Raw genomic sequence first — 14,875 nt, 5'->3', positions numbered from 1 at the left:
ACTGTCCTCTGCAGCTTGGAGCAGCGTAACGTGGAGCTGGAGACGGAGATGGTGAGCCTCCATGAGGAGCTGGACCAGGAGAGGAAGAAGTACACCATGGCTGAGATCAAGCTGCGCAACGCCGAGCGTGCCAAGGACGACGCTGAGCGGCGGAATCTGATGCTGCAGAATGAGATGGAGCAGTTTTACTCCACGTTTAGCGACCTCACTGCGACTGGAAACCCCCCAGCAGCCGACCCCCGCCGACCAGATCATACCAACACTATCTGGATACAGTGAAGGGAGGTTTATGATGTGATGTGAACAATACGAGTGCTCCAAACAGGATTTGGCTGCTGGTTGTTAAGGGAAAGTAGGGAAGTTACAATGCAAAGGTTAATGGCATGTTAATTTAAGAAAGGTGAATGGCTATTGAGAGCCGCCTGTATAAATATAGACATCACCTGGAGTGATGCCAGACTGACATTATGTGTAAATACAGTGTTATTTAAACGGCTCACAGACTCCCCAACCTACTCAGACACTCATCTGACTGAAGAGGAGTGAAGGCACACCATAGTTCATGATGACATGCTTAAAAATGTTGTTTAGCCAACAAAAATAAAAACCTTGGACCTGAAAACACAAAAAAAAGACCATGCAAGAACACCTCTATATTTAATTCACTTAAAAAAAAATCTAACCAAAAACATTGTATTGTTCCGTGTAATTCTGTATCTGCTCGTGTACATAGAGGGAAACCATGCAGAAAAGTGTCATGTATGTAAAAAGAAATGAACAAGTAATATTTAAATGTGTATCTGATATTTACGCAAAGTTATCAATGTGCGATATTTTATATTACGTTTTCTCCTTGCACTTTCATGTTTGTTTAGTCTCAGCAAGGTGGTACTGAATGTTCTGTCGGTCAACGTGTTCCAATTAAATTTGGACAATATACTGTATAATATGTGCCTGTGCTTCTGTGCTGTTTCATTTATCCCATGACCAAAAGAAAGAGCCTGTACTGTAAATATTTTATTGATAATCCTAGACACTACTTGTTAGTCTGCACTGTGCTTCGACACATATTCAGATGTATAGGCACCTATTGAGTTGATACTGATTGAGGAATGTTTTGTAGCTTGTAAAGATACATGTTATGGCTGTACGATGGTTCATTGGCATAAATCCCAGATTTCAAAAAATATATGTGTGTAAATTCAGAATTTCAGTTGACAAATTGTCTCTCTCCAAATATTGCTGCTTTCATGCTCTGAATACGCTTAAATAACCCTTTCTGAGCATATACTAGACGCCAGTTTTAAAAATATTCTCCTCAGCTCTGACATTTTATACACCTAAAAACAGGTTTTTCACCCTCAACTAGCAGAATAACAAGTTGCAGTGTCAGCGTCCTGACACAGAGTTGTGTATTTGGTTATAACTGTGAAGAAATTAGGCTACAGCATCAAGTCTGCAACATGAAGATGTAAACAACCTGGTGGCTAGTTTCATTAGCAAATGGTGTGTGCATGATGGTGCATGAGTCCATGCGGGCCGGTGTACAGTATGTGAATGTCTGTAAAGTAACTGCATATTCTTTGTGAGTGTATTTATGTAGCTTTAAGCCAAATGTATACACATGATGTGGATTTGCTGATGGGTACAAAACATCTTGAGCTGGACTTCTCTGAAAAGAAGCTGCTGCTGGCTACTCTTCCTCTGAAGACCAGGTCCCATTAAAACCTGCTGCTGGTCAATGCAGGACATCTGGAATGTGCACATGAAGGGGAAAAAGTGCCTGAACAACTCAAGGGGGGGGGGGGGGGGGGGAGCCTGCACTCCTCATTTTGCACCCTCCACCGGGAAGTAAAGGGCTTAAGCCGAGCTGACAGTGGCACCTCGTTCTGTGATTCCACACAAAGAGCAGCTTATGGACGCAGGGCGGGGGGGAGAGCAGGAGTGGGATGGTGGAATATTTTCATGACATGATACTTGATACACAGAAGAAAAAAGGACTTAATATGAATAAAGGTGCATTTTCATTTGACTCCTTTTGTTTTTGACTTTTTATCATGTGTCAATGTCTTTCAAAAAGTGTGAGAAGATACAGAATGTGGTTAGTCCCACATTTAATATGTCAGTGGATATTAGGCCTGGCACCAGTGACTATTTTCATATGTAAATTCTTTTTTAAAATTTTGTTTATAACATCGATTTGAAAAAAAACTGACACAATTTATGAAAATAAAATCATATATTACAATTTTTGTAATCGGCCCAAACTAAAACAGCCAATGCAAAATAAAAACGGTTAATCAAACTTATGTTTGTTTGTCTGAAGAAAAGTGACAATACTAATAAAAAAAAAACACTTTACTCTAGTTATAAATATCTAAATGGATATATGGTAATATTACTTTGTCTATAGTTGTCTAATATACAACCAGAGATGGTAAAGGGACCCCAGTATTAAACATATTTGGAAATCTGACAGTATATATCACCATATTACTGTGATACTGTACTCTACCATCCTGCAGCACCAGGCAGCATGTTTTTGCTCCATAATGTGTTGAACTGAGAGACTGAATCTGAATTAGGGTCTGTGTAGGTGGGACTCTGTGTGACTGTGGCACTTTGGATACATGGTTTCTGTGGAGACAAAAGCCAGAAGAAACACTATAGGCTCATACAAACATTTTGAATTGCAAATCACTGCAGGTAAAAGAAAGAAAGGTACACAGCTTTCCAAGATCAAATATTTTGTTTATTTTCAATCACATACATATACTATTTTTACATACACAGTTCCTTTAAAATGTTGTGTTTACAGTAACAGCTTTCAGTTATTTTTTTTTTCTTTTGCATTTGTTTTGACTTTATTTGAAACGCTATAGCCTGAAGCTTTGAGATCAGCGTGAAACGGATACAATTTCTTTTTTTTTATTTTCAACCTGACAATGTCAAAAGAATGTTTCATTAAAACAGCACGGAGTAAAAGAAACAAGAGAGAAGGAATCGTAACAGTATTGAAGAACAACGTCACCTGATTCAGATGAGCTTTACAGAGTTTCATCATCGTAGAGTTTCACATTTAAAGACTCCAAACATTTGAGCATCACCCGACCCTTTAGTAGCTTGTCTCCCTGTCTGAGTGCAATAGTGTTTATTGCATTGTTGGATAATTGTTATTTACAATATGACTCAAAAGAAAGAGGTGAAAACTAAAAAGATGGGGGTCACACGTACTTGGTCCAAAGATTTAATGTTGGCACAGCTGAGTACAAGATGTATCCGTATTTATGACTACAATTTGGCAATGATATTAATGGCTGATCGACAAACAGTCATCTTTAGTACAAATAAATGGGGATACATTTTGGCTAATCCTGAATCCATTATACATAATTGAAAGCCCCTTGTGACCAGATTTTAGGAGCAGGATTGGTGGTTGACACATTTCAGAAATCTAAACTTTGTGACTGAACGTGAATACACACATGAATTACTTCCAAACACACACCAGTACCGACTCTCCATGGACATTCTTTAAAAGCAATCCTTAAAACTCTATTGAACGCAAAATGTGAAAACGTGAACTGTTAAATAATCCATCCAGATGTCACATCTTCCATTCCAACCTTACAGACAGTTAGTGTTGAATGCTGGTTAATTTGAAATCACACACACACACACACACACACACACACACATTGATGACAAAGCAGAGCAGCAATGACGTGAGTGAAACAGTTTCTACATTCAGTGTTGACAAACCCAGCTCCTAGAACCAACTCTACTTCAGGCCCATAAGCACCTTTTTATCATAACAGAATTGTCTGGAGGGATGTCTCATAAAAAAATCACATTCAGAGAAAGAAAAAATGTTTCAGTATTTGTACAACAGTACCGTGAGTATCTGTGGTGCACAGTAGGAGTTGACTCAAAACACTTTGACCCCTTTGTGAGAGAATATTTTTCAAAACACAAAGACATTTAAAAGTTTCACCCTGTTTTTGAAAGATTGCCCTGGCCAGACCCTGACAGAAAGCTGAGCTAGCTGTAGCTTATTCTGGAGACGCCACCCTCAGTCGCCCTGTTAGCTCTGTGAAGGTACCACAAGTCTGTGTGTGGTTCAATGTACACAAGCCACAGGCAGGAAGAGTGTTAACAGAGTAGCCATTAGAAGTAACGTATATCATTTTGGGGGAGTGATATTTAGACAGTGTATGTACAGCGACAGGGTCCTTTAGGTGGACAGCCGAACAGTAATGGAATTAGACCATCAAATGTTATGAAACTTGTTTAACAAATACCTGACTTGTCCACCTAAACAGTGCTGTCCTCATATCTCAGTGATGTTTAAACAAGACCATGACTGGGATTTTACTTTTATTCTAAACTAGTGGCCATTTAATTTCCGAATAATATGGTGATAATCATACAAGTGTTTGTAAATGGTGTTTGGGTGTTCTAGAAACAAACAAGTTTAAGCCACCTTAAGTGTATCAAACTTGATCTTACTCTTTCAGTAACCCGATTGTCAAGAACTAATTGAAATATTAAAACAGTTTGTGTAAATGTTGTGTAAAAACTAGCATAAGTATGTCTTAATCCGTACAATCTCAAGATATTTCACACCACGTCACTGGGACTGCTAGAAGGTTAAAGCGCCAACATCTCTCCAAAGAGTTTTTCATTTTAAAAAAAGTTTCCACCAACTTTGGTGGCTTAGGGATTCAGATAGTTTAAGGCATAAAAAGAAGAAGCAGAGGAAAAAATACCAAAAATACTGTCATTTCTGCACTTGCAATGCTTCATTCCTAAAGGCACTTGCCATAGTCAGGTTCCATCCATCCATCAAAATAAATAAATCAATAAATACATCTGAGAGATAACTAAGAAATAAAGTTGTCAACATAACTGTGTGGTAGCCTCTATCTAGTACATGTTTTACTGAAGGTGCAGTGAAATTAGTTTGCTTTTAAACAAAATTATACATTGCTGTAAGGTTAACACTCATCGCCCGACTTTAAACTACCTACTGTATCATTTGTATCTCTTTCTATGTTTCAGACAGTCAAATAAATAGGAATAGTCTCCATGTGGCGACACCACAGTGAAACAGACCAACCTCCAGCGCCCATGAGGGGTTAACTGTACACAATGACATGCATCCCATGGGGTGGTTGAGGGACCGATCATCCACTTCCAGGAGAAACAAAAGGGACATTTCTCAAAAATCTGACTTTTTAAACCCCTTATGGGTTATTTCAAGAAGTCTGAACACAATCAAAATAATTTATTCCAGAGTGTACTGACCCTTTAAGTCCCAAACTCAGCCTTGACATTAGTAATGTCTCAATGGCTTGCCTATGGTTAACAAACACACACTTACACACAGTCTTACTCACTCGTCCTATCCTGTGACCAGACCCCGCACGTCTGGAGTTAGTTTACATCGTATATAAACAAAAGTCTCTATACAGACTCATTTTAGCATACAGTGAGATTAGCATTGTTTTAAATCTAGTCATGCAGGACTACAGCGATAGGCAGGGGCAACTGAGGTGGAGAGCAGTGATGTGGCAAGGTGCGCTAGTCAGAAAAAAACTCCCAGTGTACTGGCCGTCAGTCCCACTCTGTGTGCCCTTCAGCTGTACAGAATTACATTATTTACAAGTAGCGCAGGGAGCGCCACTCTGGGTGAGAGCGACTACATATCCCTGCAGAATAACCACATAGAAACACACAAATCAGGCAACCTTACATGGGGGATGTGTTGGGTTGGGGATGAGGGCGTTTAGAGGTTAAAATACAGCAGTGTCTTACATAAGGGTTGGATAGGGGACAAGGGAGAAGGAGAATGTATTGTACAGTAGTGATGAGCAAAATGGCAGCCCACCTTGTCACAATGATTGGAGCATAAATGCTTTGGTAAGGAATCGGGAGACCAGTAGCCAGCCAGTATGCACGTTGCAGGAGATGCAAGTCGAAGCATTTTGGTCATTTTGTTTGGATGCCATATACAAGATATGTGGGGTAATATAAGCAAAGCAACTACAGGATCATTAACATACTTCAGTTTAAATACCACTGCTGTTTCTGAATGACTATGCACAGGCTTTAGATTTCATCATTTCAGATTCTGTAATCCCATAACTTTTGTTTTTAATATATTCATTTTGATCTTTGCTCTTTTTTTGTTTCTATTTTCAGTCGGTCATTTAGGTTTGGGTTCTTCACCTGCGGAAGAACATGGGGTTGCGCAGGCAGGCCGCTAGTCACCTGCAACACCCCAGGGGTCCTGCAGAGGTCTCCAGGCTGCTGTCAGTGTCTGAGGCCAGGGTCTGGTCGGTGGACATGGAGGAGATGTCATTTATGGAGGAGGAGGGAGGGAGGCTCTCGCTGCTGTTCACGGCTGCACCTGTGCTAAGGGAATCAACGGCAGCAACGGGTTACAACGTAAAAGAGTCCTGGCAAAGACAGGAGCAGAAATACAACTACAGGAGATATTTTGAAAGTGCACACAGAGGAACGTTTTAGATGAATTTTTTAGATGAAATTGAGACATAAACAACATCTGTGGGACACCACAATTACAGCGTCTATAATAAAACAGGGGTAGATGAGGTGTGGGGTCCAATGGATTTCACAGGAAACATCGCCAAAGGCTGCAGGGTTTCGGCAATCCAAAACAGTGAGCTTATGATTATTGAAATGACAGCAAATAACTACTTGGTGGTTTCAGTATGAATCCAGTTATTGTTAGGATTTTATCTCACATTTGTTAAAGGTCCCCTATAATACTCTTTTTCAACAATGTCTTATGGGCCTCAGATATATACAAAGCATGTCTCTGAAGTGTCTGGCTTGAAATACCAAACAGATCATGCATTGTAGTTACTTAACCCCCTCTGTTTCAGCCCTGTTTCAAAAGTGCTGATTCTGTGTCTGTAGCTTTAAATGCTAATGAGCTGCTGCTGGCCGCGCCCCTCTGAGAGATGATTGGTTTAAAAAAACACAATGTTGCTTTAGGAGGAGATTCAGGTGATAAGGTGAGCAGGTGTGCCTTGGTTGTTTATTGGCTTATGGTTGCACAGCCCAAAAAAACATTGTGACATCACAATTTGGCCAAAATCTGATCAGCTCATTTTCAGACAGGTTTTTATATAAATTGATCTGGACAAAAAGAGAGAATCTTTTTTTCCTGCTACTTTCTGAATCTCTTTACACAGAGGAGACACATATTTATGTATGAAAGACAAGAAAAAGTGGATTTTGTTTAATACATGACCTTTAAGTTATTTATCTTCCTGTCTGTGTGTGCTCCCTGTTTGAATACCTGATTGTGTTCAACTGTTGCCTTCGTGTTTTGCATTTCCTCCCACAGCTGTGTCTTGTCCTTGTGATATGTCTTGCATGCATTTCAATTATGGTTTTCTGTTCCAGCTCTTTTATTCCTGGACAACTTGCAATAAGGAATTTTGAGATTTCATTAAGGGCTGAATGACTGAAGGACTTGCTTCAATCACTTCAGATGCTATTCTGAAAAACATCTCCTTCTGTTGCATAAACCCATTCTATCTAAACCGGACTTGCCATGGTAAGGACACCATCTACAGAATGAATAAGGTAAATTCAAGTTTTCCAGGTATAATTGCTGGTTTTAAGGTTCCAACACAAACCTTGGACTTGCAGACAGTGGTGATTATTTGCTATAATTTTCAAAAATAAGGATCGGAGGGTGTCAATAATTACCACTTCTTGGTGAATTGTGTTCTCTTTGATACATTTATGTCCAAATAAATGTAATTATGGGTAGTATGATTTGCTGTAGGGATTAAAAAAGCAAAACCTGATTAAAAAGCATGATAATATAGGGGTATTGCCAGTTTGTTTTTTACACAGTTGTGGCTCACTGTAGGTCTGCTGTTTGTGTCTGCTCCCTGTGGGAGGTAAGTGCCTAATGGATACTGGTGGGTACTTCAGCTGACCCAAAATAAAACAGAGAACAAAGCAGGATTTATGGCTGGCATCAATTCAAGAAGTCCACTTCTCTTGTACGTTTATTTACGGTAAATTCATCAGAAATATCTGCCTCTGTTACCAAGCAGGTGTAAATGTTATAAAATAACGTGAGTGAAACCACAAAGTAAAAGTTAGAAAGATTAGAAGATTCATCAAGCTTTTGAATCATAACCTCATTATGACTAATCATGGGGGGAACATTTGCCAAACTTTTGATGTGAGATTATAACTCTTGTGTTGTGCACCATCTGCACTCAGTGAACTCCTTCTCTGTTTTTATAAATGAAAGACTCAAGATGATGATGGTGAATGTGTTGACAATATTTTAGATAATATACAAGATGGCAAAGAGACAAAAGTGAAGCGCCAGCCTGAAAAAATCTCTAAAAGCAATAATTACAGCATTAAATATGTTAAAAATCTGCCACACACACTGCCTGAGGCACCATGTGTGCCCTAAGCTTGTGTTTCCTGCTGCAGTAAAACACTATCTGCAGCTACAGCACTGCACTGTCTGATGCATAGATACAGCACATACAGACCATAATCTGCTACAGTCAGCATCAGACATAAGGCCTGCCTCAAGGCTTAATTACTGGCCAGTAAAAAAAGATAGACAGATGGAGTTCATGAGTCTGAAGAAGAGATGAAGAGTAGCAGTTGCATTGTGTGGTATATTAATGCTTTGAACTCCTCACTGACTATGAGTTCTATAGGCTCATATGTCCTTTGTAATATTCCAGCTTGAAATCAAAATGGCTTTTATAATTCTACAAAATGATTAGTTTCTTTACCCTGTTTTGTACTTTAACATGTGGCGATTGCCTCTCCTGGTCAGCAGATGTTACTATCTCTGCACGATTTATCTGCAGCTTGCTTTTCTAATCTTTAAAATGCAACAGGGAAATGGACGTTGTTTCACCCTAGCAATGAAGCTGTTTTCATAGTGACGTGTGGGTGGCCTGATCAATGTGCCAACATGTCTCCATACTGCCACTCTGTGGTGAAATATGATTACAGCACTTTATGTTCTAGCAGGACTTTTGCAGACAACAGGACAATAGAAAATGTTAGCTGCAGCTGAAGACTGACGTTTCCTGTGATAGACCCCAAAGGACCCACATCTTAAGTCATGACATACACATATACACAAAACACACTCATTAAAGTGTACACAGCATAAATAAAGAAATAAACAATGAGGCCATTTTAGCAATTACTGATTAGCTGTCCACCAATACCATTTAACAACTACACTTACACAAACAACATTTAACTTTTAAAAATAAGGAGATGCAAAAGACAGAGACACATGGTCAACAACACAATGGGTTTCTCTATTTACAGATAACTCCAGTAAGGTTATATTAAATTCACTTACAGAGCGATTAGGGTTATGCACTGAGAGTACCTGAAGGTGAAGGCTGTCCCTTCACAACGCCATTCTTCGTTCTCTCCTCAAAGTTCATCACCTCTTTGTAAATGAGTTCTGCAGGAGAGCAATGTGAGGACAGGAAGTCGTTAGAACGTACAAAAATGTAAAATCATAGGTAAGATATAATTTTTTACAGTATCCGATAGTGTATATATATATCTAAAAATGATCTACTCCTTTACCAGTTTCAACACTAAAGTGACACACATTAATGCATCAGTTTTCCCTTTTTAACTTTAAGTATATTTGTTGCTCATACTTTTGTACTTTCACAAGTCAAAATCTATGTTGATAAACAATAGGTAAGTAAAAGTTTTGAGTTCTTAGTCCTCCATTGCTGCTTTCTTACAGTATTTGGCTTTTGGTTAATTTATGTGAGTATTTCTTACCTTTCCATTCATCAATGGAGTGTTCTCTTTCATCCAGCTGCTTGTCGTAGATCTGAGGTGGAGGCTAAACGTAATAGAGTACAAACATGTTAGTAATTCAATCAACAAAGATAATTTAACAGGAAATTCATATGGCTGATATCGTTGGATAACTCCAGGTAACATCTAAGTTTTATATAATACTTCATCAAATTTAGCAAAATTGAATTGGTGTCAAGCTAATACAAATATAAGTAGGAAAAAATGTGTCAACATTAAAAACATCTGCCTATTACTTTAATATGTAACATGTACACAAAGTAAGCACATATGGGTTATGAAAACAAGAATGAAAGGAAATGAAACAGTCGGATAAGCCTTAATCAAATAAAATAATAAGCATAATTTAAATATCACAGGTGTCACATTTATCAGATATTACAGAGACATCAGAATTGAACAACTGGCAGAGATTAGAATAAATCTGGATGTCCAACTAAAAGGCCAATGTCCCTCTCCCGTAGGATTGTCATTTTATCTAAAAGACGGACATGCTGTCTGTCACCCTGTCAACCCTCCTGATCCTCCCCAGACTCTGACACCGTAATCTCACTGCAGGTGACAGGACCATACATAAACCTGTCTGATGTGACCTTGGAGGGACATTTACCTTCACTAGCAGCATGAGAGTTTTTCTTCCTATTGTTGTCAATTTGTATTCTCTGTAACATATTTATTTTTCGATGATTTGTTATTGACAATGCTGAACCAAATACGTCTCTTATTATATTCATTCTTTAATCAACATCAACAAAAATCCCATTGATTCTTTATTTTCCTTCGATGTTGGGCGGTTGTTATTTACCATGGATATTTGGATGAGATCTCTGGCCTTCATCAGCAAGAGGTGACATTAGAGAAAGGGAAAACAGCAGAAAATGTATTGAAATGTCATTCACAGCCATATAATACATACCATATCAACTCTAACAACAATTCCATCATAGAAAACCATCAAAAATGTAACAATAGACAAGTGCACAGTTATGAAATCCACTAAATATGAACTACAATGAAGGTGTGTCATGTGGCGTTTCTTTGCAAAAGCTACTATATTATAGTATGCTATTGAATGCTGAAATGAATCAGCTAGTTGGTGTATTGCTGCAGAAATTGGTATCTGTGCAACTTTACTGTGCAGATGGCTTTCCCAATCTCACTGTCACCTCATACTAATGAGGCACCAACTGAACCAGAAACACCACCACTGTTACGCTACAAAACAGAACGCAATAATTTGCTCATTTACACTTAGCAGCAAAAAAAATGTCTTTATCTCACAAGTAGCAAAACAAATGTATTCTACAAAACATTTCAACTATTCAAAGTTCAGATTTAAGGATAAAATAAGTGAGAGAAACATTTACATGAACTTTAAATCCTGATCATAGATGCACAGAAGCAACAACTATTTCTGATACAGAAGAGACTGCAGATTAAATTTGACATTTGAATAGTGAATCACTATGATCATTTTTGTCTGAAAAAGAAAAGCAATAAGGAAGTCATAATCATTATTTTTTGATTTACAAAGCAAACAGTGCTGACCAACAGAGAGGATTGAGCTTGTGCTGGTGATCAATACACGGCTCTGCCAAAGGCCTACTCACCGCCTCCACCTCGGCTGGATCATACCACACGTTGATGTAGGGGTGCTGTAACGCCTCGTCCACCGATATCCGTTTGGAGGGGTCGATGATCAGCATCTTAGACAGCAGGTCTCTGGCCTGGCTGGCTGTGGTTGGAAAAAGAAAAACATCTGGTTGAGATCATGAGGGAAGAAAATATTCCTCTGTGCAACCTATTTGCAAAGAAATTGGAGCACAATAACGAAGGACGAGAGGAAAAGAGAGGGAAATATCAGGGATTAAAGAGAATAATAAACAACAGCAGTTTGTCAAAGTGAGCCAGATCTCAGAAAGCCTCCATCGCATGTGGATTAGCAGAAAAACACTTACAAAATAATTTCCAACACTGACAACCATCCAGATATTTCTGTCTTATTTGATCTCATTAAAATTCAAGATTCTGGCGTTTTCTAATAAATGTAAAATGTAAGTCAGTATGTACAATAAACTGCATTAGTTATTTTAAATTTTGCTTCTCGACATATAAAATGCCATCAGCAGTCGCTCAGTCTGTCTACCCTCAAGCAATCTTAGACTTATGTGAAATCGAGAACCCTTTAACCACACACCATGTCTCTCCTACTCACACTGACCCGATTATAAATAGCATTACAGCAGCAGAGGACTGAAGAAACTGAACAGGAAAAGACAGATGAGCCGGGCGCAGTCGCTGCATTCTGCCTGAGCATCAACACGTCAATAACAAACGGATGGTAAGTCTGTAAAACGACTCCTCTATCGCTCTCCTTCCACCTCTCCTGACTCCTTATCTATCTATCTTCTCTCGTGTCATACAGTACTTTCTGTCAGCCGCTGAATCATGCAGTTCAAAAATAACCAAAGCCCCAATGATGTCTGCCTCAGTTTCTACCTGTGACAGAACAAAACAGCAGCACTTCAACCGGGTCTCACACCCTCCCACACTCCTCTCTAGCTGCATTTCCTTTAACACTGTCACTCCAGCAGGGAGCAGCCACAAAACAAAAGTGATTCATGAGAATTTCACCAGACAGGAGCTTTGATGTGGGAGCAGGGCAACAGAAAAAGCTTATTTTGTTATCTCTCAATGGAGGGAATTGGCACTTTTGGGAAGAAAGGTTGCACTTATCGACTTAGACGAAGAAAAGAATGATGTGGTTAACCCTCTGCATAAGAATAGATTTACTTCACTAAGGCCCACAGAGGGGCGTTCAAAATATGATTTTGATGTAGAGGCCCAAAAGTCATATTTTAAATAAACATTTTTTGAGAGTACATTTTTATTCCCTATGCATGAAGTATACAAAACAGAGTTCAAGCCTGTTCTGTTTAACCGCTGTGCTTTAACATAAAGGCTAACATTAGCATGATGCTAACACTAACAATAGCTAACATGATGTTTTGCAGAACATCTTAGTGAAGCGTTTTAGAATGCTAACTTATGCTAATTAGCAATTACCATAATATATAGCTAAGGCGGGAATGTAATTCATTTCAGCCATAAACGAAGTTTTGGTTAAATGGATATGCGGACCCTATGACCTGTTATAGATAGATGGATGGATGGATAGATGGATAAAGAGATATATAGGCCTATGCTATGAAGCCCCGCTCCAATTTATTGAAACATTAACTGGACAGGCATTATATTTCGGTTATGATTTATAGCAGGCATTGTGATTTTAACTGGCCTGCCCATGTGTGGTGTAAGCAGTGAAACATGCTTTCACAGTTCCCCTGCTAGAACATAACTGTATTTTTCATATGATTATTGTGTGTGTAAAGATTACTATGTCCTATATGGGGGATACACTTTACATCTTATGTGTTAAGGCTTGGGTAGTTAACAAATATTTGGCATCATAAAAAAATCCTACAAGTGATTTTACAATGTACGTTATTACTTACTCCTCCTGTAAAGACTGAGGAGCTCTGCATTACAGAATCACAGCACTGCAACACGAGTATCCAAAAAGATTTCAATACAAATAAATATGAAAATGACACGTGTGACAGTACCTGACAAACACATGAATGCAATTCGATGGCATAAATACAGTACATTTACGACTACGGCATTGCTCACCTTTGAGTTTGTTGTGCTCAGAGTCAGCAGGGAAAAGGCAGTCAGGGAAGAGCTTGGGAAAGGTGAGACCTGCATATTTTGGCCGGTTCTCGACGTAGTTCCTCACGGTGGGCTGGAGCTTCTTCATGAACTCTGCTGCGGGCGTGCCCAGCTGCTCGATCACCTTGTTCCACTGGTCGATGTCTGGTGTGGTGGGTTAAGGGAAACACACATGGAAGACGCACTATCCTGTACTCCTCAGAAGAAAAAAAACAGTAATATTTATATTTTTCTCAAATGTTAAAATGATGGACATATGATAATGGAGGTTGTGGGATGGAATCAAATGTAAAAACATAAATATAAAACTAAGTATCATCAGCAAGGATATAAGTTAGACATACTTAAAAGCATGATCATCAGGTTTCAACAAGTATTTTTGTCAAACAGTACTATCCAACCCTCAGACAGGCATCCATCGAAATTGACAAAAATATGCAGTTTTTCTTATTAAAGGAAGAGAATTATAGGCCTCAGTGTGTTGCAAGCAATGTGTCTCTCCCCCTCTTTTACTTCCGTATTGCTTATCTCTCATTATTTTCACTCTCCTCCAAAAACCCTTCATTGTAATATTGTTATTATTATTCTTTTAGTTGACTGCAACTCAAATCTACCTCCAGTGATACCTTGTTCCTTATGAAACATTAGTTTTGTGACTTGATGAAAATACCTTGTCTATATTTCCCTGCCTGAAAAGAAAAATTGAGTTGTTTAAGAATATGCTTATGAGCCTCCTGACAGCAACACAATATGAGTTTTTAATTAACAGAGACATCTAGCATGTGGCTGTGTTTTGCGGGGAGTGCCAGATTGGGTTTCCCCTCCTTTCTGGCAGCAAATACTTCCTCTCTTACTCTTCCACAAACTCCGAATGACCCCCTCCCCTCTCCTGGTTCTCACACAGGCTGCCAGAGGAGGCAGTGAGCTGGCAGAGCGACCAGCGGTCCCCGTTACTTCATCTTGCTGGAACGACACACACTTCCACCTCCTTTTTGTCTCCATTGCAAATTGGCCATGATCCACCTAGTGCTAACAGAGACAATTATTTTTAAGGTTCTTATCCGTGGCTCTTCAGCAAGTTGTTGGATAAAGCTGTCACGATAACTTCAGTTGGATAATATATTGTCCCGGATATAATTGTAATAAACGATACTCTTTAAGATGATTTTATCCCACTAATATATGTTAATATAATAGCATAATCCTCTATCAAATTAAGTTTCTCAGGCTTCGTTAACAAAAACCAACAGTGTCTGCGCTCCAG

General features: G+C 38.9%; 2 protein-coding genes across 18 annotated transcripts in view; one reads left to right on the top strand and one right to left on the bottom strand.

Moving 5' to 3' along the window:
• Positions 1-1,809, top strand: part of arhgap24 (Rho GTPase activating protein 24) — a 58,653-nt gene extending 56,844 nt beyond the window's left edge. For all 10 annotated transcript variants that reach the window (XM_063890245.1, XM_063890243.1, XM_063890244.1 and 7 more), the window contains one exon: positions 15-1,809. In XM_063890245.1, coding sequence (XP_063746315.1) covers positions 15-279 — 265 coding nt within the window. In that variant the 3' untranslated portion in view covers positions 280-1,809. The remainder of the gene's footprint in view (positions 1-14) is intronic.
• Positions 1,810-2,740: 931 nt separating this feature from the next.
• The window catches only part of mapk10 (mitogen-activated protein kinase 10), a 31,233-nt gene continuing 19,098 nt past the window's right edge, over positions 2,741-14,875 (bottom strand). For 3 of the 8 annotated variants that reach the window (XM_063889741.1, XM_063889742.1, XM_063889739.1), the window contains exons 9-14: positions 13,573-13,755; positions 11,490-11,614; positions 10,685-10,711; positions 9,841-9,904; positions 9,428-9,505; positions 2,741-6,412 (exon numbers count right to left, since the gene is read on the bottom strand). In XM_063889741.1, coding sequence (XP_063745811.1) covers positions 6,270-6,412; positions 9,428-9,505; positions 9,841-9,904; positions 10,685-10,711; positions 11,490-11,614; positions 13,573-13,755 — 620 coding nt within the window. In that variant the 3' untranslated portion in view covers positions 2,741-6,269. Of the gene's footprint in view, positions 6,418-9,397; positions 9,506-9,840; positions 9,905-10,684; positions 10,712-11,489; positions 11,615-13,572; positions 13,756-14,875 lie in introns of all 8 variants that reach the window. The other 5 variants (XM_063889745.1, XM_063889744.1, XM_063889743.1 and 2 more) reach the window with 5 other exon arrangements.

Source organism: Eleginops maclovinus, chromosome 8 (genome assembly GCF_036324505.1).
Source record: "Eleginops maclovinus isolate JMC-PN-2008 ecotype Puerto Natales chromosome 8, JC_Emac_rtc_rv5, whole genome shotgun sequence".
NCBI classification, from domain to species: Eukaryota; Metazoa; Chordata; class Actinopteri; order Perciformes; family Eleginopidae; genus Eleginops; species Eleginops maclovinus.
The sequence above is the reverse complement of the archived record's forward strand: the minus strand, read 5'-3'. Positions and strand labels throughout refer to the sequence as shown.